Genomic DNA, 24,055 nt, shown 5'->3' with positions numbered 1-24,055 from the left:
GGGAGGATCGGGGAAAAAAAACCCAAACCCAGTCTTTTTAGTCCAGTTCACTAGAGAATTGCAAGCCGGGAGTTGGGTTCTGGTTTCGGGTGACGTATTGCCTCGCTCCCTTCCCCGCCCCGCGGGCGCGCGTTCATTGGCTCCCCTGATTGGCTCGCGTGAAAACGAGCACTCTCCGGCACCTGCGAGCGCCGGCGGGCTAGTTGAGAAGGGCCGGCGTCCTTGCTGAGCACTGCAGGCTCATCGGGGCGCACCTGAGCGATCCCGGATCTTTGGGCCGCGGCGAGGCAGAGCTCGGTCCGGCACGCTGCTCTTCGTTTCCAGTCCCTCCGACCATCCGGGTAACGGCGCCCTAGTCCGAGTTTGGCTCTGCCTGGGCCCTCACCACTTCGTGGCTTCGAGGAATCACTGACTTGGGGTCCATACTGCACCCCTTATTCCTGCTCCCCTTACTTGTCTTATTCCCCGCCTTCTGTGTCCCCTACGGGGCATCGAATAGTCTCCCACTTGAGCTTCAAATACTCCTCCGCTCTTTCATAAAAATAACCCCTTTTCCCTTAATTAGAAAAAGGTTTGACTTTCTGAGACATCAGCCGGTCATCACCAATTTTTTTTTTTAATTTCACTGATGAAATAATGAAATGCTTGCCCAAGTAGGCCTTGAAAGCCACTCCTTTTGTTGCCACAGTTTTCACTTCCCAGAGTGGTCTACTCATTTTTTATCCATTTTTTTTCTTTAAGCGATAGAATATTCAAAGATAGTTTTTACCCCCAGAAGAAACTGAATTCTTTTTGCATTGCAGATTTTTATGCTGGGCGTTAGCCTTGGAAAAGATAGGCATTTCATTTTAAGCTTGTTTCATTGCTGATAAGTTTCCCATTTGTCATGCATAAAATGAGGTCCGACCTTCCAGCTTTAAATTCATGAGTACTTACTATGTGTTTTCCCATTGCTTAACCTATTCAACTTTGATTGTTTTGGATTGCAGCTTTGTATTTAACTTAGCTTTTCATTCTTGATATTTCCTAAGGTTTCCTTTTACTTTTTACCAGCAAATCCACCAGATCATCATAGGATTATTTCTATGTTCTAATTATACATATTTTGAATTTTCCCTTGTTTTTAGAAGTATATAAGTATAGAAGCATGTAAAACTTAAAAGGCTCATATTTAAGTCATTTCAAGAAAGTAACTGATAAAAGTTCTTAGGTATGTTTAGAATTTAAGCCGAATTTAATTTAATTTAATTGGAATTTAATTTTAACCTTTTAGCCTGATAGTTGGAAAAAAGGGGCTACTTCTTTTAATTTTTGCATGGGTCCTGCCTCATTGTATCTCACTGTTGACATGGGGTGAACCTAGAGATTTTCTAGGCTCTCTACCACTGGAACCAAAACTCTGGAAGGCCCTACCAAGCTGGGAAAGTTAAATTATCCTTGCCTCCAGACTACATGGTTATCATCTTAAGGAGAAAACTGGCAATAGGGTGAAGTATTTTTCAGTTACAGCAACTCAGAAGACAAGGTGGAGGAGTTTATAGTTTCCATTGGTGGAGGGAATGCTCAACTAAATCATAGATCCTTGAAATAGTAACTGTTTGCATCTTAATCCTTTGTTTTTGTACATCTAGGATAACTTTTTTCAAGGTGTTTAGTTTAAACTATGATCATAGCTTAATAACAGCCTTATTCCATATGAATGTTACATGTGATAAAACATATAACTTCCAAAGCCTATTGTGGTTTTATTATTAATTATCATAATTTTAGCTTTAGCCATATTAAATGGAAGTTTTGGAATAGACCAAATAAAGTGAAGGAATACTAGAAGGAAACTGCATTTTTGTCTTCTCTTTTATTAGAATCATTTTTTCCACTCTCTTTTTTCTTTCTGTTTGTTACTTGTAAATCTTACCTATTTAGATTAGAAAAAAAGAATAGAAAATAATTTGCTTGAAGATTATGATCTTTTGCTTTGCTTTGTGCTTGTGCCATATTTTGATATATAGGACTTGGAGATTGTGCTGTATGCTAGGTAGGATGTAATGTTCTTTGTTCAGTGTTAGCACTCATTCAACATTTTTCTCAGTCCTGACTATATTAGGTTCAGAGATACCTATTTATTTCCCTAGAGTGATGCATTGTAGTTATAATATTTAAATGTCAGACTGAGCAAACAGAAACTAATATTTTGGACAACAACTTCCTATTGGCTTTTATTTTGTTTAAGGAGTACTCTTTACTCAGATAAATTGACTTTAGGTAGTGTCTACTTAACATTTTAGTTAAGGAAGGAGAATTTTCCTCTAATTCTTTGGTTTCCAATGTATGACTTTGGGTTGGTGTTTGTGATAGTATATTTCTTACAAAGAATCTGTATGTGCTTCCTGAGAAAGCCCATAGGACAGTACTTGGGTATATAATAAGAACTTAATAACTGTAGCAAATTTATAATTCTTATTCTTTTCTTTGTTTCTTTCAGGTATAAGAAAAGGAAAAACCAACAGCAAAAAATTTATCACATTTTCTTTTTGATTTTCAACTGCTTAGAAATTTAAGGAAGCTGAAGGCTTGAAGACTTTTTTTTAGTATCAAACAAGATGGATCCCAGCAATGATTACCAGTTCTTAAACCAGATTTTGGGTACAAGGGTGAAAATCACTCTAGTCTGTGGCATTTTCCAGGGAGTGCTTCAACATGTGGACCCTACCAAGATTATTGTTCTGAAAAAAGGTTTTATTCTGTTTGTTTTTAGTCTTCTGCTTACTATTCTCTCAAGCTAACCATGATTAAGTCTTAAATGTTACCATTATAATCATTTGGGAATTGAGGTGTTTTCTATGTTGAGAGAAATTGGAAGGTTAGATGTCTTTTTCCCAACAGCAGCATTGTAACATATAGTGGTTTGCATAACAGCTCATAACTCTATAAGTCTTGTGCCTGTGTTTTTATATTTCTTTTTTCCATTAAAGTGAAAAATTTATTCCAATTCACACAGTTCTTTTGCTTTGAATGTTAAATTAACAAAATCAAAACTTGAGTTTGGGAACTATAGAAATAATTTAGTCCCATTACCTTGTTTTACAGATAAGAAATGTAAGGTGAAGAGATACTTATTTGGCCAGTTTACTCAGCTAATTAAATGACAAATACAGGCAACTACTTAGTAAAGTGCTGAATCCCCTAAATCTAGGTCTGTCTGGTTTGCTATGTGACCATTTTTAGCCTTTGGGAGACATTTACTCTTATCATTGCGTAGGAAAGGTACTTTCCAAGGATAGTCAGTTACAAAGATTCTAGAAATTAGCACCTATTGCATGTGAATATATTTTACATACAAACACCTATTATTGAGGATATCAGCTATTTTAGGGGGCTTCCCTTCCTAAAATGCTTCCACAGCAAGAGAACTTTTCTCCATCTCCAATGAAACTGAATTTGGAGAAGGGGTTGATCGGAGGAGAGTCCCTTTGTGCTGCACATAGGTATTCTGAGATACAAGTTGCAACTTAGAACGTATGTTCCTGTAGGGACCCTAGTTAATGATATTAAGTTTTTGATTTGGCTGTGTTTCATGTTTGTGGTTGCTTCTCCATTTTAGTTATATGCCACTCTTCATGACCCCATTTGGGGTTTTATTGGCAAAGATACTGGAGTGGTTTGCTATTTCCTTCTCCATGTTATGTGTGTTAAATAGGCTTTTGTGGCTTTAATTTCCAGATTAGCCATAACATGATGTCTGTGGAAAAGTGAGTTCCAAATTTCAAAATGTACTTACAAATAAACTTTTGGAATACAGTTCATTTATAAAAGGTATAGTGGAACATAGTTTATAGTAGGAAAACATGGGATTATTTGCTGGCCCCAACACTAATTAGCTGTGTGACCCTAGATGTGTCACTTAATTGCTCTGAAACTCAGTACCTCATTTATGAGAGGGGTTATAGTACTTCTATTATCAGCACTTTGTGAACCTTAAGGTTTATATAAGCTATAAATAGGAGCTATTGTTATTAAGCTGGAGAAGTACCTCTGTTCTGAAGGGTAATATGGTAGAGAGAGATTTATAGTTAGTGTTGTAAGTTCTGTATTTTAATTCCTCTGCCACAATTGTATGACGGTCGTTATGTTCTTGAGACCTTTTTCCTAATTAGCAACATGAAGTTTTATGAAAAACTTACATGGCTATTATGGGCATCAAGTAAGATCATAGATGTAGAATCATTTTGAAAACTAATTCTATACAAATCAAAAGTATTATAAAATTCATCTTTACTGGCAAAGCACTTGCCTGCATTATCTACTACATCAAGACAGCTCTAGTTTAAAGCCTCTTTTCTCTGAAATAGATATAGACTTCTTACCTGAATTTTCAAGTTTATATCTGGACATGCATGTGGGGAAGGGTAGGTTTGTCAATGTCAGTCAGTATTGTATGTTATGATTTATTCCTCCATCAAAAAAATTATTTAAAAACCGATATCAAAGCTTCTTTTCTTTACTCTCTGAATTTCAGACCTGTGATTTGACCTTATTGTTATTCATGAAAATTAAGATTTGTTTGTCCTAAGAGCATATTAGCACTGTGTAAGCTTAGCAAAGTGTGAAATAGGAAAATGTTGCAAAATTGAGCACAGATTGCCTTTAAGGGTTTTTTGACCTAGAAAAGAGTCTAAAACAGAATTATAATTTTTGCAATACTATTAGTCTGTCTAATTCTTATTAGTATATTTATTCTGTGACCACCATGTTTTCAGTATTATAGGTTTCAAGACTGTAGCTTAATTTTCATTTTTAATTTTTCTTTTGAGAGATATGATAGTACTTTTATGTTAAATAACTTAGATTTAAGCATTTTAAGCTTTTAAGAGGCAAGATAGGGGTGGCCAGGTAGCACAGCGAGTAAGAGCACTGGCTCCAGTATTGGGATGACCTGGAGATCGAATCCCAGGCTCAGACACTTAGCACCCACCCAGAAATAACTGGCCATGTAACCTTGAGCAAGTTGCTTAATCCTGATTGCTTTTTTTTTAAAAAAAGAGGCAAGATAGTTTATAGATTTGGGGCAGTTCATTATTCTTGTTAATATATAATATCTTGTTAACATAATTTTTTAAAAATGTAGTCAAGAATTTGGAGACTGGCCGAAGTGTCCCAGGAGTGAAGATGTTTTTTGGCCATGAGATTGTGAATGGTGAGTGTTTCATCTTGAAATTGATATTTGCCTTGTTAATAAACTGAAGTTTGATTCTCCAATATTTGGAATAAGGGGGGGGTAGTATTACTTTATTACAATGGGACTCATTTTCTTAGACTCTTGATAATATATTTTTAAATGAAAGTTTATAAAATGCTTTCATACTCCCCAAAGAAATTTCATTATACATAAAGCCACTGGAATTTCCCACAAAGCCACTGGAATTTTTCACAAAGCCACTGGAATTTCTAGTTTTACCTTCATACCTTTTGAATTACTTTTTGAAGCATTATCCCATAGAATCTCACTGTAACATTTGTTAAATTCAACTCAACAAAAGTTTATTAAGTGTCTCAGTACTCTAAGTAATAAAAACAGAAATGAGAACTTCCCTGCCCCCAAGGAGCTTACATTCTACTGGAGGAGATTAAATATGTGTACACAGCTTAAACATGACACCAGATTGGGAGTGATAGCAAAGTGGCCAAAGGGACATTTGAAAAGAAGAGAACACTTTTCCTGTGTAGATTAGAGAATGCTTCATAAGAGGAGGTGACACCTGACATGAGCTTTAAAGGAAGATAAAAATAAAAAAACCCCAGACATGTAGGGCATTCCATTATTACCTGCACAAAGGTGGGAGACAGTATGTTGTGTTTAGAGAGGTAGCAAGGAATCCAGTTTGCCTGAAACAGTATATGAATGGAGGTAAAGTGAACAGAGCCCATGAAGGTAGTTTGGTGTTGCCTGGTGGCAAAGATGGTCTTAATTTCTAGGCCAAGGCATTTGCATTTTATCCTAAAGGCATGAGGGGGTCATAAATTAGCATTTATGACCAGAAGAATGACATGATCAGGCCTATGGCTTAAAAACACCTTTTTTTTTTTTTTTTTGGCAATTACATCAGGGAAGCGAGTAACTGAAAGTAGGCTGACCAGTTAGGATATTTTTGTAATGGTCTTGACAAGAGGTAATAAGGACCTGAAGTAGAGTGATGGTTATATTAGTGGAGGAAAGGAAGAGAGATGTTGTAGAGCTAGAATCCTTTAGACTTGGCAGCTGATTATATGTGAGGGATAAAGGAGGAGGAGAAGTCAAGGATGACTCCAAGGTTTTGAACCTGTGTACTTGCAAAGATGGTGGTATTACCAACAGAAATGGGAAAGTTTAGAAGAAGAGGGAAAGGAGAGAGAAAGAATTCATTCGGAGAGATGCTGAATTTGAAATACTAGTGGTGGATGTGGCTAGTAGGCTGTTGAAGATGTAGGACTAGAGCTTAGAAGAGATAGTAAGTGTGTGTGTAATGGACTCGAGAGTAGATCACATAAAAGGAGAGAATGTATAATGAGCAGAGAAAGTCTTCCAAGACAGAGAACCTTGGGAGACATCTGTGGTTCAAATGTGGGAGCAGGATGATAGATTAGTTGGGAGCGAGGAGAAGGGGTCAGACAGTTTAAAGGAGAACAGAGAGCAAGCAAGGTTAAGAAAATCTAGTGAAGAGAGAGAATCCAGGAGGAGGAATTGGCCATAACTACTGAAAGTTATGCAGAGATCATGGTAGAGGAAGATTGAGAAAAGGCCATTGGATTTAGTAATTAATAGAGCGTTTGGTAAACTCTGAAAAGAGTAACTTAAGATAATATAAAAGTTAATATAATATATAAGATATGTATTAATATATAACATTAATATCAGTACATAAAATATTGTATGTTAAATATATAATATTTAAAAATATAAGAGAAGATGACTTAGCAAATGTGGTGGGTAAATAAAAGAAAATGGCCTTTATAACTCAGTTGAGTGACACAAAAGCTTCAAAGGAGCCAGGAGGAGGAAAGAAGGATAGAGTGATCCCAGCCATGGTTGGGACAACTGAAAAGCTGTCCAAGCTGTCCATCAAAGGGAGCAAATGATCCTTGGACCACATGGAAAATTTGGAGCTGACTGTATTATGACTCGTTCTTTCTTTCTGGTAACTACTTGACAATAAGTGTACATAAATATGTAATTCTTAAATGCAACTGAACATTATAATCATAATGGCCAAGTTTGATTTAGAGAATAGATAAGAAATTCTGCCTCCTTGCCTTCATTGTATAGATGGGGGAATTATGGTGGTGGCCCGTTACATATGGTGTGTATATATATACACCAGAAATATGGCATTCTGATTCTGAAAACCAGTGTCACTTGGTTTTGATATTTTTTAAAATCTTTGTTAGAAGGGAAAGATCGGGGCGGCCAGGTAGCACAGTGAGTAAGAGCACCAGCTCCAGAGTCGGGATGACCTGGGATCGAATCCAGGCTCAGACACTTAGCACCCACCCAGAAACACCTCTCCGTGTAACCTTGAGCAAGTTACTTAACCCCAATTGCTTAAAAAAAAAAAAAGAAGGGAAGGATCACTGGGGAGAGAAGAAGGATATATACAGAAGGAGAAGTGGTATAAGAGCAAAAGGTATCAATAAAACTTCATATTTCTCAAAGTTTATTTCTTGTGTAGGCTGACAAGATCAGGGTCTGTTTTAAGGGGATTATGATGGTTTCTATAAAGAAAACAGTTGGAAATGTTTTTTGTTTTTTTTTAGTGGAACTGCTGGATGATGTGGAACAAGGAGTAGGAGAAAAGATAGCATCTGTCAGGTATGGAGAAGGATTCATTTTTTTTAATCATAGTATTTTAGGAATCTTTCCTGTACTTTATCAACCAAATTTTTCTTGAACTTGTCTGTAAAGTTGTTTTGATATAAGAAAAATTACAAGGAGGGGCAGCTAGGTGGTGCAGTGAATAGAGCACCGGCCCTGGAGTCAGGAGGACCTGAATTCAAATGTGATCTCAGACACTTAACACTTACTAGCTGTATGACCTTGGGCAAATCACTTAACCCCAATTCCCCTGCATTCCCTTCTCCAAAAAGCAAAAAAAAAAAAAATTTACAGGAGATATAGGAGGTGGCTTTTTTCCATTTTGTAGGTAATTGGATTTTGTTTTTTTTTTTTTACTTTTTGGCTTTTTGGAGGGCAATTAGGGTTAAGTGACTTGCCCAAGGTTACACTGCTAGTTTTTGTGTTAAGTGTCTGAGGCTGGATTTGAACTCAGGTACTCCTCACTCTAGGGCCGGTGCTCTATTCACTGTGCCACCTATCTGCCCCAGTAATTGTTCTTAAGAGAGTCAGCTGGAAGAACTAAGTCCTTTTTATTAGATTCAGTCAGTCAGTAAGCATCTGCTATATGCCAGGTGTGCTAAGGGCAGGTCTATAGTACTAAGCTACTGACATAAGGCAAAATCTATATATGTCAATGGTAATAGAGAATAAATACCTCTGAGTGTTGTCTTAATGTAGGGATAGCCTAAATACAGAAGGAAAAAGGATGGACAAAGTGAAAGAAGCAGACCGGAGTATGAATGATTCAACTTCTTCTTCCCTTGAGTCACATACTATCACCTTGCTGAATGATCTAAAATACAGTCCATCAGGTAATTAATTAATAGTGGGCCTGGAAGGGAGGATCTTGTACTATGAATTTCCACAATGAAGTTTATGATGGCTTAAAATTTTTCAGGATTTGGCCTAGTGTTAATTGTCTTAGTGAAAGCAGTATTGCTCCCCTCCCCACAATAATCCTTCCCTTCTAACAAAGATCTTTTTTTAAATCAAAACCAAGTAACGAAGTTCATTTAGAAGAACAAAAGGTAAGGAACTTCAAAGAAACCATGAAAAAAAAGATGTAAAGGAAGCAGATCTAGAAGTATTAGACCTTAAACCATATTATAAAGTGAGAGCATTGTTGAATTGTAAAATGAATAATTTTGATTATTTTAAATTAAAATTTTCTTGTACAAATAAAACCTATGCAGCCAAGAATAGAAGGAATACAGAAAATTGGGGAAAAAAAACTTTCATAGAGAGTCTCTCAGATAGAATGGGATTGGTATTGGAATATTGCTGTGGTGTGTAGGAAATGAACTGGTTGATTTAGAAAAACATGGAAAGACTTGGACATGTGAACAAAGATGCTATCCACCTACAGAGAAACAGATGACAAGTAGAAATAAGCATGGTACGGTCTTACTTACAGGGTGTCCCTAAGGTCTGGACACATAGGAAATCTCATTAACTGCGCATATTTTCAAGAAATGAATAAATTTTCAACTAAATTTTATTAGCATGAGTGAGATTTCATAGGAAGATGTAGGAGACCCATAGGAAATCTCATTAATTAACTAAATTCATCTCATTAATATGGAAAATAGTCCTCAATAGCTAATGAAACCTTTTATTCCATATGAAATTGTCATGGCTAAAATTTATGCTAATTAAATAAAATGTTGAAAATTTCATTCATTTCATTTCTTGAAAATATGCATAGTTAATGAAATTTCCTATGTGTCCAGACTTTAGGGACACCCTGTATAGTGTATGAGTGTATATGTATATGTTTATAAATATGTATATGTGTTATACACACACACACACACACATCCTCACTTAATCATAGGCTTTTTAGGGGCCTGGGGGAGGGGAAAAAAGTAAAAGTGTACAGCAGAGAACAAAAGAAAGCCTACAAGGAAGCAAAGAAAAGCTTGCCAGCTTTGAAATCAATGTGTAGTATAATATAGATTTTTCTTAAAATGCAAATCTATTGCTTTATATTGAATCCTCTCTTTATGTTCTGCTGTGTACATAGAAATGTTTTTTTTCCTTATTTTGTACTTAAGTTTAAAATAAACTTAAAAAAAAAATTAAAACCAAGTGTTGTCTGATATATAATAGGCCACCCTCATAGTACCCCCATCTACACAATGAAGGGAAGAAGGTAGATTTTTCTTATCTATTCCTTATGACAAAATTTTAACCTGCATCATTTCCTCAGTATATCTCCATAGTAAAATAACATGGTATTGAACATAGGTTAAATATATAATACAAATCCATAGTGCACAGAGTGCAAGATCTGGAGTTATGAAGACTCATCTTCCTGAGTTCAAATGTGACCTCAGATACTTAGTAGCTAGCTGTGTGACCCTGGGCAAGTCACTTAATCCTGTTTGCCTCAGTTCTTCATCTGTAAAATGAGACAGAAAAGGAAATGGCAAGCCACTGTGGTATCTTTGCCAAGAAAACTCCAGATGGGCTCACGATGAGTCAGACACAACTGAAAAATCACTCAACAGGGTGTCTAGGTGGCGCAGTGAATAGAACACTGGCCCTGGAGTCAGGAGGACCAGAGTTCAAATCTGGCCTCAGACATTTAACACAAAAACTAGCCGTGTGACCTTTCACAAGTCACTTAACCCCTCCAAAAAGCAAAAAAAAAAATCACTCAACAACATAATGAGAACTGACGAATGAGATTGCCATTTGTCTAAGTTATGGACGTTTTATTCATACCCTGGCTTTTAATTTAAGACTAGATTTTTTTCTGTTAGTATGAGAATTATTGTGAAATTAGCAGTCAGGGCCTAAACCATTGAGGATTTTTTAGACTTTACAAGGTGAAAGCATTGAAATATCAAAGGAAATTGACACCAGTATTGTCTTTCCTGTGCCTGTGTTCAAAGTACAGATATAGGGATAGTAGTTAGGTTCTGACAGACAATAAGGGAGATTATTTAGGTATTTGATTTGCCAAAGAGGAAGGTTCACGAATATGGTCAAAATTGGAGGGTAACTCCATTGTTGAAGAGAGATTTGTCTCTAATGCTGTTTTTCTCATTCAGAGGAAGATGTGACGTACACAGTAGTTAATCAGTTCCAACAAAAGTTTGGTTCTGCTGTAAGTATTACTTAGAACTTTGTCATCTCTTCTATGCCCTATAGATTTTAACATTACTGGTCAAAATTCTACAATATTTTAGTTTTGTCTATTGATTAGTTCTGAGTTTCTCAAGAGTTTGTTAATTTGAGAAATTGTAGGGGTCAAAGAGTTCATTCTGGTTTAATAATTAATAAAAGGAACCTGAAATTTCTAGAACCTTATAATTGGAAAAGATCTTAGAGGTCCAGCCCCTGAAACCTGAAGCATGATTCCATTCTATAGTGTACTAGATTTGAAGAGACTTGGTTGTTTTTTCAATTCTATTCTCTTTGGTCACTCAATAAGAAAGCATATTTTAGATTCTGTCCTTTTCTTTATTATTATAATAGATTTAGAGCTGAAAGGGACTTTTGGAAATTATCTTGCCTTCTTTCCTCTATCGGTTTAACAGACAAAGAAATTGTTCCTGAGACAATATGTGACTTGTCCAAAGTCTCACAGAGAATAAATGGACAAGCTAGGACTAGATCACAGGTTCTCTGGCTCCAAATCCAGTGTTCTCTCCACTGTATTATATTATGTTGCCTTAATATAGTGCATTTTAGTTCCTCTGAACAAAGAAAGACAATTTGCAGATATAAGTAATAGCATTGTAGAATTTGGAATTGATCGCTCCAGAATCTTGAAATTTCTCTGCAAAAACAGCTATGATAGCATTTGTGCTAGTGGGAGCCATACCAGTTTCTATTTTTTTCTTTTTTATCCTGACTTGTAAACATTGTAAACATGGGTTCATTTCCCATGTTAGAATTTCTTTGTTGAATTTTTAAAAAAATTAATTAATTAATTTACTTTTAGCTTATAACATACAGTTCTACAATCCCTTGAGTGACAGATTTTCTACCCCTCCCTCTCCTGTCTCTCCCCTTCCCCCATGGTGACATGCAATCATATATAGAATCTACAAATACCTTCACATTAAACATTAGTCAGGTTGTAAAAGATTGTAACCAATGGAATGAAAAATGGGTAAGAGGAAACAAAACAAGAAAAAGAGAGAGAGCAAGTAGTTTGCTTCAATCTGCATTCAGACTGTAGCTCTTTCTTTGGATGTGAATATCTCTTTCCATCGTAATTCTTTGTTGAGTCTTACCTAAAGAGCCACAGGTGGCCTGGAGGCTGCAGGTTTCCCACCCCTGAAATAAGTAATGCTTAATGCAGGTTTGGTAAGGCAAGTTTTATAAGATAACAGGTTCATAAAAGTGTGGACATTTATTTTGTGTGAAAATTATTTCATTGCTAAAACCTGTGTCCTGCTAATATTCTTCTCCTTTGTTGATTAACATGAGAGTTTTCAGAAACTATTTTATTTTGGTTGTTATTAGATGCTGCACATCAAGAAACAGAGTGTCCTGAGTGTAGCAGCTGAAGGAGTTAATTTATGTCGTCATGGGAAACTCTGTTGGCTTCAGGTAAAGAAAAGGTTTCTCTGACACTGTTTAAACTCCAACTTATCTCTTTAACTTATCTACCTCAGAGTATTATAAACTATATTGACACTTGTCCAATTTTTGTTGCCCATTTAAAACGTATCTGGATAGAGTTTTTGGCTTGTGAAAATACTAGCATAATTCATATTGGCATATAGTTACTATCTAGTAGCAATTACATACTGTTCCTCATTCCTTCTAAATCTTTGTTTTTGGAGGAGATTACTAGACTATTGAATGTAGATAGTCGAAACATAGACGAGATTTGAACATTTACAGATAAAAGGTTATGTACATAGACACTGTTTATCGTTTTCCTTTGAAAATATCCCAGATTATTTGTGGTTCCTTTCTCAAGTAATTGTAAATCTGTGTAAAAAAAAAAAACCTTTATAAACATATCCCATAGCATAACAGCACGGATGTCAAATGTTTTGTCACATCTTTCCCTTTATTCAATCCTTGAACCCTTCTTCCACAACTCCTTGGTCTTGGGGTTCGTGTGTCTGAATCATTTTTTTCTTATAGGTGGCAACAAGTAGTCGGGTTTACTTGTTTGACATTTTCCTTCTGGGAAGTCGAGCTTTCAACAATGGACTTCAGATGGTGTTAGAAGATAGGAAGATTTTGAAGGTGAGTAAAAGGAGCTCTCTTACTATGTGGAAGGGAGGTGGGTAGCCTGAGTACGGCATTTGTTGTGTCATTCAGGCCCTAATGACCTCGTGTCCTTCCTCTTCAGGTTATTCATGATTGTCGCTGGCTTTCGGACTGCCTTTCTCATCAGTATGGAATTGTTCTTTCTAACGTATTTGACACACAGGTATGTGCAATAATAATAGCTGATATTTATACTATATTATGCTATACAAACCATTTCCCCCTAACCCGGGGAGGCAAGGAGTGCAGTAATACTATCCCTATTGTACAGATAAGACTGAAGCTCAGAGAGGGAACGTATTTGTTTACGGTTAGCCTTGTAGGAAGTCTCAGAGCCAAGACTCCAGCATGGGTCGTTGTATCCTTTAACTCATTATTGTTGTCCCTGTTTCACTGTATATCTCCTCTTGCATACAAAGGTATATTGGTATATGTGTATTTTGTTGGTTTGTATCCATAGAAAACAATAGATTCTGATTCAGAAAAATAAATGAGCCACTTTTTAGGATAGGATATATATTATATTTTTTAAAGTTCTCTTGAAAGAAATATGGCAGAAAATAAAGTCAGAGCCTCATTATGCTAAATGGCCAGTCCCATTGTGTAAAAAGGAGAAATTCAGAAATCTGACAGTGAATCACAGGGAACTCAAAGAGTACTAATTCCTTCTGCAGCACCTTAGTAGGTATTCATCTGTCCTTTCCTTGAGACCTCTACTGTAGCTCTTGAAGGCATGCCATGATGCTTTTGGACAGTTAGGAACTTTTTACTTACATCAAATCTAATGGTATGACCTGGAGACTTTTCTGTTCTGGTTATCTTCTTATGAATGCTCCTCAGTTTAAGAACAGTGCAGTCTACCTTAAAACATGGAACCCCAGACAGAAAACAGTCCTCCCTCCCGTTGTGGTCTAAGCAGGGCACAGTATGGTGGAGCTGTCACCTCCCTTGCTGTGAACACTGTTCCATCCTCAGTGTAGCCTAAAACACAATGATAATCTGGTATCTCGTATTTCTCTGGTGACATTTTTAAGAAAAGTGTTCTTGGGAAGTTGGAATATTTGAACTGATATGTAGTAGTAATTTACACTTGTCTTTAGTAATGCATTTTATTATATTTGGTCCATTGTTCTAGTTTTTCAAGAGCTTTTTGATCCTGATGTCCATTGTGTTAGTTATCCCTTCCAGATCTGTATTATACACAAATCTGATAAGCATGATGTTGACTATTTCTTTAAAGTCTGATATATGTGAAGTGGTAGAGAAACAAGAACAGAACCTTGGGCATTTCACTAAATACATTCTCCATACAATTTGACAGCATCTCAGGAATCCAAATCTACCTATGGTTTAGCCTCCATCTGTCATTTCCATAAGAATATTAGGAAAGACTGTCAAGTACTTTGATTTCTAGGTAAAAGTTGTTTATGACATTCTCTTCTCCCAGTCTTCCCTGTGTCAAATAATGTAGTGAAGTTAGTCCATCATAGCCTGATTTGACTAGGCCATGTTTTTCTTTTTAGATATTCATTATGATTAATAACATTCTAGAATTTTTCTAGGAGCTGAAATCAAGCTTACCACTCTTTGCCATGTAGATTCCACCTTCTTAACTGCATTGAAAATTGGAACATTTGCCTCCTTGGCCTATAGCACCTCTCCTTTTCTCAGCAATCTTTCAGAGATCACTGATGCAGTGGGTTAGCAGCCACATCTGCAGATTCTTGCAGTCACCTAAGGCTGGAACTCTTATGAATCTGCTGACTTGAGGCAGAGCTCTGACAAAAGAAAAATGTTCTCTTATTACCTTAAACATCTTGAGTTTTAATATCCTATTAGTCATTTCTCTTTTGTCCTTTCCATTTTGGAGGATGCCACGTATGGTTCTCTAATCTTCACCCAAATATTCACCCTTCCAGTTCTCAGATTTTCTCCCATGGGCATTTCTTGATAGATATTTCTATTCTACACCTGTCCCCTCTTTTTCCTTGCTTGTAATTTAGAGCCATATTCTAGTTATGGGCTTTATCCCACCTAGTCTCAGGAATAACTGTGAAGTAAAATTGGCCTCTTCATATCAGGATCTCCAGGTCATTTTGCTGGTCACCTGTACTTTGTGCATTTGTATGTAGACATCTGAAATCATGGCTTTTAATCCTCATTCCTTAAAGACAATACCAGGAGATGAAAAATGATTCACTTGTGAGGATTAGGATGCTTTGGATGAGGTTTGCAAGTCAAAACTGGGCAAAGCCAGGGAATGAAATATGCTCCTTAATAGCATCAAGAAAGGGTCTAGCTCAAATGCTGTTTTCCTTAAAATTCTTTGACATTTAAGAGAGTCTTAGCCAAACCCCGATAGTCTGGATCTAAAGGGAAACTTAAATTCCTGGTTATGGCCTTGGGAACAACTTCAAGCAGCTAATTTCATAGTGGTTTGCAGTAGGCCTTTTAAACCTTCTCTTAAGCTGGCAGATTTGTGCCAAAACTGGGATTTTAGCCTGAAGTCTTTTTAGTAGAGGAGATAAAATTAATCTCAGCCTAACAACAGATAGAATAAACTAAAAGGCTGTGTAAGTTTTGTTGGGCAGTGACTGCAAAAAGATCAAGTCTCTGTTCATTGAAACCATAGATTGGTTTGCATTTGATGTGGTTCTTTCATGTAGGAACCTTGTGCCATTTTTCTCTGTTGGGATCTTTTTCAGGACCTTTCTGGCTGTTTCACTAAATAAGAGATTTCCTCCATGCTTACCCCTCCACCCAAGAAAAGTACCACTCTGTAGCTAAGGGGTTGTTCTCCTGAGGTTATTCCAAGATCTTATGTCATCCTTGCATTGGGCCTATATACATCTTGTAAAGAAGAACTTGCTGTAACCTTTTCATACTGCTCTCAGATCCCCATAGCCCACAAAGCAGGAGTTCAAGACTTAGATTTTTATGATTTCATTATCTGTGCTAATGGAGTTTTTTGATAAGTTTTTTTTTTAAATTTAATTAAAAAAATTTCTTTTTGCCTTTTGGAGGGCAATTGGGGTTAAGTAACTTGCCCAAGATTACACAGCTAGTTTTTTTTGTGTGGGTGTTAAGTGTCTGAGGGCGGAACCAAACTCAGGTCCTTCTGACTCCGGACTGGCACTTTACTCAGTGCAGATAAGCTTATTTTTAACATTAATTACAACTACCTTCTCTATCAGACCTTTACCTGAATGAACAAACAGCATATTTGGTTCTTGAATTTTACTTCATTGTGTCTCTAATAAGAGTACTAGTGGCCCTTGAAAAGACTAAAAATATTAAGCAAGGATAGTTTGTGAAGTAGATAATTAGTTTTTTGAGAGATCAGTGGTTATTATATAGCAGGAATACAGGGTATAGACCATTTAGGCCATAATGGAATAATACTAGGATCAAAGATTTAGAGCTGGAAGGGCCCTTTTAAACCCACTAGTCAGACCTTGTTATTTTAAACTCAGTTATAAAACTGAGGCCCAAAGAAGAGGAATGATTTGTACCAGGTCACACAGATATTAACTATGTTACTGCATTTTTGTAATTCTACTTTATAGTGTTTTCACACTGCACAAATACTTTTGGGTGGTTTTTATTTTTATTTCTTAATATAACAGGTGGCTGATGTCCTTCAGTTTTCCATGGAAACAGGTGGCTTTCTTCCACATTGCATCAGCACCTTGCAGGAGAGCTTAATTCGACACCTTAAAATGTCCCCCAAATGTGTCTCCTTCCTGGATGACAAGCAAAAGATGGTTCAGGTGACTAGTAGAAACTTTCAAAGAATATTCTGTATAGTATTGCTTTTTCTAGTGTTTTGTGAATCAGGTGATAAGCTTATGTAAGGGAAGAGCTAGATGCAATCTAAAAGTATGGATAGTACCAAATTCTGCTTTAGAAAATATTGGTTACCTTTCGAAGATCAGTCTTACTGGATTTCCAAAGAGATGTTCTCTGAAATGATTCGGTTTTCAAGTTTAGGGGTAGAGAGGCAAGAGTCTTAATTGAGGGAGAATAGGAATCAAAATTTTCCCAGTTGCTTCTCTCAAAGAAAGGATAATTTCTTCAGCTATGAGGGAGGTATGATAATGATCCCCAAACTTTACATGACCACAAAAAACGTAAGACTTATTCATTTATCTTTCCTAGGCCTAGCTCAGAGTGAAAAAGACTCCGTCTGATTAAAAGTTAGCCTTCTCTCATCTTTGGAAATTTGAGGAGTCAGAGCATGAGATATACTTTTGTATAAGGAAAAATTATGAAATAGTTAACTAAATTGTCAAATAATCCCTGGGTAATAATTCAAGAAGCTGCTATCCCTTGAGTAAAGGAAACATGGATAAAAATAGATATTAGCCCTAAATATTTTCTTATAATTTAGAAGACATTATTTTGCTGGCTATAGGAGAATCCTGAAATATGGTTTGTGCGACCACTCCCACCTTCCTTGCTGAAAGTGCTAGCCCTGGAGACGACATACTTGCTGCCTCTTCGCTTGTTGCTTCTGGATGAGATGATGTCTGACCTGACTACACTGGTGGATGCATATTTAAATACCTATCGGGAAGGGTCTGGAGATCTGTTAGGAGGCACAGAGGTAGGCACAACTTTGCTTGTGGGTAGAAGACAAAGACCTCAGTATTCTTAATTTTTTTAGGGAAAACAGAGTGGAACTATTCTACTTGAAATGTTTACTAAATCAGCATTTATAGAGCACTTTGATTTATGGAGTATTTTCCTTAGAAAAACCTTGTGAGACAGGCCATGCAGATATTATTCCTACTTATAGATGAAGAAACTGAGAAATAAAATAAAAGACTTGTCCATCCTTACATTGTGAGGGTTGGCCCCAGGACTTGAACCTAGGTTTTCTGTCTCCAAGACCAATATTCTTATCATTACAGTAAGCTGTTTCCCAGTTGCTATAGCAAACTTTATATTGATGGCATTACATGGGGACAAATATTCTCACTGGGGCCACATTCTGGAATTATTTGCCCCCATATACATACTCATACCAGGTCTTGTCTTAAAAATTTGTGAATTTAGGGGGGCAGCTAGGTAGCACAGCAAGTAAGAGCACCAGCTCCAGTGTCGGGATGACCTAGGGATCGAATCCGGGCTCTAACACTTAGCACCTACCCAGAAACACCTGGCCGTGTAACCTTGAGCAAGTTACTTAACCCGGATTGCTTAAAAAAAAAAAAAATTTGTGAATTTAGTCATTTCCATCTTTAATACTAGTTGATGTCACTAGAGGGCACTGTGTTAACATAATTTGAGGTATAAACAATTACTTGCACATAAGTATAAAATTATTTCAAATACAGTATTAAAGAATTTTGAGAAAGCAGGAATGTTTCTCTCTTTCCTTAGCCGTCATGTATGGAGCTGCCAGAGGAGTTGCGTCAGCTGATGGATTTCCAGAGACTTCGAAGAGAACGAGCCATGAAAGATTATGAGACAAACGCAGAGGGGCTCCTAGTTAGACCACAGTTAATATATCCTAAAGAAAAACCAGTGGAAGAAGGGAAACAAAAAAACACTAGAGGTTCTTTGTCTTTTGAAGGAGCCATGTTTCCCAGAGCTTTAGATTTAGGATATCTCAAACCTCAGCAGGCTCAGGAAGACACATGTTTGCAGAAACAAGAAACAAAATATGATGGTAAACAAGTGAGAATAAAATATCAACATTCATCTTCCACAGAGGAGGCAGAAATGGCTGGCTCTACCACAAAGACACCAAGTTGCTTTGGCAGACAGAGGTCCAAGGATGTCAGAGTAACTCAGAAGGAGCAAACTGATATACCAGATATACCAAAACAGACACAATCCTGCATGTCCTTGCAAGAGGAAATAGAGCTACTGTTGATGGGAAGAAAGGAAGATGAGAATGTAGAAAACAAAATGTCTGTCTCTTTCTCTTCTGCAGGAAACTAACACTTCTAAGAGATTACTTTCAACCTTTAAAGAGATCTGTAGCTCCCTAATCTTATTCTTGTTCAGCCTTGGAGAAGCCTGACTCCAGCTAAATTCATATATAAAACCTAGTAACTGGCTGCTCTGCAAACCTAGAAGCAGGACCATAACCCCAATAATGGAGAGAGAGAGAGAGAGTGTGTGTGTGTGTGTGTGTGTGTGTGTGTGTTTGTGTGTTTGTGTGCACTCACATGCAGTCATTCTGTTCCTACAAAGGAAAAGTTACCATCTTCCTAGTTAAGTGTGTAGTTTTGCTCAGTGTGTGTAATTTTTACCTCTTATGTGTGATTTTTTCTCTCTTCACTCGTCTTCACCGCCTACTTCTTAGTTTTTTTGTTTGTTTTGTTATGGTTCGAAAAAGGCTTGTTAATTAATAGGGAAAGTCAAAGTCAGACTCAGACTCATATATGTCACTTAATGGCAAAGTTACCAGTGGCAGGAATAGTTATTTCTTATTGTATACAAAAAAGTTTGAAGAAAAGGAGAATCTTTATGTTCTTTATCAGAAAGTCATCTCTTTGCCTGTCATAGACTTGGCATGGTCTTGAGAGCGGTGGTGAATTTTAGTTTCAGTCACATTTATTTACTTACAGAAGTTGTTGGCACATTGTACTTTTATTGTTTTCAACCTGGTTTTTCTGCTTTGTTTTGAATAACTTACTTGTTTTGTGCCATAAACAAACATCAGTGATTTATATTTCAAGTTTCTTTCTGTCAGAGAAATTCTTTTAGTTTTTTTGTACTTGATTTATTTATCCCTTTTCTTGAAGCAATACACAGTCAACTGCGTAGTACAAGGATTTGACATTGTTTTCATTTCATAAATTATATCTAAAGGGTGTATTTTTCTTCATATCCTTAGTCAAGGTCCTCATGCTTGAGCTTGGATACTTCCTTAGCTGCTGAGTGTTTGCTTATTGAGCCTATGCAGTTTGGGATTTATAATTTTTTTCAAAATTTTGTTTATTAAAGATAAATAAGCTTCTTTTGGTACTTGATGGTCTCATAAAGTTTGCTGAGGGGATCAAGATTTGATTTTTATGAAATAATCCAGAAGAAACCCAGGTATCTTTAGAACATGGTATTTTGAAAGGTACTTTGCATATCTCATGTCCTAATGTTAGTGATTGGAGTGGAAAGCTGTAACAGCATTTGATAGCTATCTTTGATGAAGCCTGGGAAAACCAAGGACAATTTAGTTACTTTATTTAATAATTCCAAATTGCTTTCCAGAATGATTGGACCAATTCACACTCCACTGATAGGGCATCCTTGTACCCTTCTTTTCATAGCCAGTACAAACATGATTATTCCCATCTTTTGTTATCTTTGACAATTTGTTTCCTGTGAGATAAAACTTCATAGTTGTTTTAATCACCATTCTGTTATTAGTGATTTGGAGCATTTCATATGTTTGTTCATAGTTTACAATTCTTATTCTGAGGACAGTTAATATGTATATTTTGACTTTTTATTTATTGGGGAATAGCTTTTGATCTTTTATTTATTGTCTATGTATCTTGAATAGCAGAACTTTATCAGAGATATTTTATGCAGACTTTTTCTCTTCAGGCATCAGATTCTCTTCTTATCCCAGGGACCTTAGTTTAATTACTACAAAAACCTTTTAGTTTACATAATCTTTTTTAAATTATTTGTTATAAGTGACAACTTTCTGGGAGAAGACTGTAAAGGAAAAAACATGATCTGAAGCAAAAGACACATGAAAACATTTAAAAATAGGTATATATAGGACATAAGCAAAGGAATTTAGTTTAGGTCAGGAGCAATCGGAATCTGAGCAGACGTCATGATAGTGGGAGTGGAGAAGGGGACAGATAGACAATGTTATGATGTTATGTAGCATTGACAAGACTTTGAATGGATATGTAGAATGTTTATGACATAAATAAAAGAGCTACCCTTTATTCAGTTCATTTAGTTTATTAAGTGCCTACTATCTTTTAGACAACCTGTCCTGAGCATATGAAAACAAAACATTCTCTGCCTTTGGGAAGTTTATATTCTACTGGAAGGTGTTATAATATATACAAATATATACTGTGTACAAAGTTTACTAGATTGTGGTGAAGACTGACAGCTGGAGGATGGGGAGAGGTCAGAAAAGCCAGGCTTCCAAGGGGAGGATGAGGAGGAAGAGCAGCCCAAGCCCCATGGAACAGCTTGTGAAAATGTGTGGAGGGGGTAGCTTGGGCTTGTACAGGGAACAAGGAGGCCGATGTCATTGGAAAGCAGAGTATGAGGGGTGGCAGTGTGGAAGACTGGAAATGTTGGTTGGAAACATCTGGAGAGTTTTAAGGGCCAGAGGAGTTCGGAGTTGGGGTTTTGTTGTTATTGTTTGTTTTGCTTTTAATCATCAAGGTAACAAGGGTGTCTCAGGAAAGTGATGCGATCAGACTGGTGCTTTAGGAATATTAATTTGGCAGCTGTGTAGAGAGTAGATTGAAAGGGGTAGAGAGTGGGGTCCAAGAAACAAATTAGGAGGTTATTGCAGTATTCCAGGTGAAACAAGATAGGGACCTGAACTTGGTTGGTAGCTATAGGATTAGAGAGAAGGGAGTAAAGAACGTAGTGACAGTTCTCTGTACATCAGAAAATGTCTTTTTTATCTACCTCTTCATTCCTTAATATAGTCAATGTGCCTCCTTATCCCTACCTGCAAACTCAGGCCCATTGACTCTCAGAGCATAATACATCAAATGACACCTGACCCTCATCTTGGCCACTGATCTACTGATGGGGGCTGCATCTCCTGCTCTGGAGTCTTGGGCTTCTGACTGGTTACATTTTTCTGTGTTGCTTTCTTGCTATCTTCACACCATGTCTCTCTTGTGAACCTTCTTCCTCCCTCCTTTTAACCTGTAGATCTGGATTCAGTAATTAATCAACACTACCATTCCTGAAAAGTCCTTTGGCTACACTCATAAACTAATGACTTCTCAGACCAAAATTCCCTCCCCGATTTCCCTTCCCTATATGTGGGGTCTTCTACAATACAAGCTCTTTGAGGGCAGGGACCTTTATGCACTTTGTATTTCTATCTACAAAGATTAACACAGTACTTGGAACATTCTGAGTGTTTAATAAATACTTTTTTCATTCATTGAGTTCAGTAGTAGTATCATATTCTTGGAAACTGTAGCTCTCTGAATGTAGCTCAATACAACATTAGCTATTTTGGCTCCCATGTCTCACTGCTGACTCATACAAAGCATATATAGTCTACTAAAACTCCTCATTTTTTTTTCCAGAACTGCTGTTTGACCCTCCCCCAATCTAGTACTTGTGAAGTATATTTTTTTTACCCATGTGACTTACATTTATCTCTACTGAATTTCATCTTAATAGAGTTAGTTCAGTGTTCTAACCAGTCAAGATCTTTTTGGATCCTGACTCTTGTCCAGTATGTTTAACTGTCTTTCCAGTTTTGTGTCATTTGCAAATTTGATAAGCAGGACATCCATGCTTTTATTTAAGTCGCTGATAATCATTAAAGCAGCACAGGGCCCTCAGATATTTTAGTTAGACTTCCTGTCACATTGATATTGAACCCTTAAGGATTCTAGCCTGGCCATCCAACCTGTTTGGAATCAATCTGTATTATTGTCTAGCAACCATTTTTCCATCTTTTCCACAAGAATATTATGAAATACTTTGTGAAAAGATTTGCTCAAATCTTTAGTAGTGTTGTAAAATAAACCAAATAAATGTGCTTGTTGAAGCCATGCTGGCTCTTCACAACACTTTACCTTTTTTTTTTTTTGCTAGATGTTCACTCTCTCTTTAACGAACAAGTTTTCCATCAAGCTCTCTGGCCTATAGTTTACAAACTCTGTTTTCTTACTTGTTTTGGAAACTGATATATTTGCCATTCTCCAGGCATGTGACAGACATCTCTTGTGCTTTTCTGTAATTTTTCAGATATTACTGATAGTGGCTTAGCAATCATATCTGCCAGTTCTGTCAGTACTCATGGGTACAGCTCATCTGGGCCAGATGACTTTACTTCAGCAAGGGAACCTAGATACTCTTTAACTTTCTCTTTATCAGTGTATCAACTCCCTATTATAGTCATTTTAGTTCTTTAATTTCCAGAGAATCATACTCCTCAGGAAGTGGGGACCATGTGGGACAAATATAGGGACCTGAAGATGAGTTGGCACCTGCTGGCACTCTGTGCTGGTTCGCTAGTCTTAGGAGACTGGGACTTTTTTGTGGCAACAGCACAAACAGCAGCAGAGGCATGGGCAGACGTTACTCATGACTACTCTCTCCTAAACCCACATTCCTTCCTTGTCTGGGGTGGTGCCACTGTAATGCTGGCTCCCTGCGATAGAGGACGGGGCACTCTCCCACGCGATCTCTGGCCTCTCTGGGCTGGTTGGCCCTCAACATGGAACTTAAGTCTATGCCAGCCCCGCTGGATGATGCTTTATCAGTAGTCTGCCTTTCTGGGATTCGGTGCCACTTCAGGAGGTGCTTTCGTTTACAAACGGCTTTGTTCCCTTTGTCTGCCCTTCTCTCTCATCCACCAGTTTACTTACTTGAGCTGGCATTAATAAGTCACTTTACCCCTTCTAAAAGGGGAATTGACGCAGCCTGAGACTGATTGGTGTCCTCAGTCGGTCCTTGTACCCTTTCTGAGGCCTATGAACAAGTGACTTCACCAGATCTCCGGGACTGCCCTTGATTCACTTATTCCAACTCTCATGCTGTAGGTCAGGTATCTCCCACCTTCAGCAACTTTAGGCCTTCACTGCCTGGTCTCCTCTGCAGTATCTGAGGTACCTCAGGGAGTCTCATTGTGGTACTAGTCATTAGCCTCACTCTTCCTGTCAATGCTGTGCTGGTTCACTCTCCTTTCACCACTGGCAACAACAGGGACAAACCTCGAAGTCACCAGGTACAGAGATCCTCTATGATGGGGCTTCACACATC

At 37.2% G+C, this 24,055-nt stretch overlaps 1 protein-coding gene across 1 annotated transcript; it reads left to right on the top strand.

The window, feature by feature from the left end:
• The first annotated feature begins 204 nt into the window (after positions 1-204).
• Positions 205-22,224, top strand: EXD1 (exonuclease 3'-5' domain containing 1). The gene is made up of 12 exons (XM_069105767.1): positions 205-341; positions 2,483-2,733; positions 5,126-5,194; positions 7,789-7,843; positions 8,546-8,679; positions 10,924-10,979; positions 12,347-12,433; positions 12,980-13,084; positions 13,191-13,271; positions 16,735-16,878; positions 17,523-17,714; positions 18,494-22,224. Exons 2-12 carry the CDS (start codon positions 2,601-2,603, stop codon positions 19,055-19,057), a joined length of 1,620 nt encoding a protein of 539 aa, XP_068961868.1. The 5' UTR covers positions 205-341; positions 2,483-2,600; the 3' UTR covers positions 19,058-22,224.
• The last annotated feature ends 1,831 nt before the right edge of the window (positions 22,225-24,055 follow it).

This window comes from Petaurus breviceps, unplaced genomic scaffold (genome assembly GCF_028583685.1).
Source record: "Petaurus breviceps papuanus isolate PSGF00001 unplaced genomic scaffold, PetGlider_PUasm1.0 77, whole genome shotgun sequence".
Taxonomy (NCBI): Eukaryota; Metazoa; Chordata; class Mammalia; order Diprotodontia; family Petauridae; genus Petaurus; species Petaurus breviceps.
The sequence above is the reverse complement of the archived record's forward strand: the minus strand, read 5'-3'. Positions and strand labels throughout refer to the sequence as shown.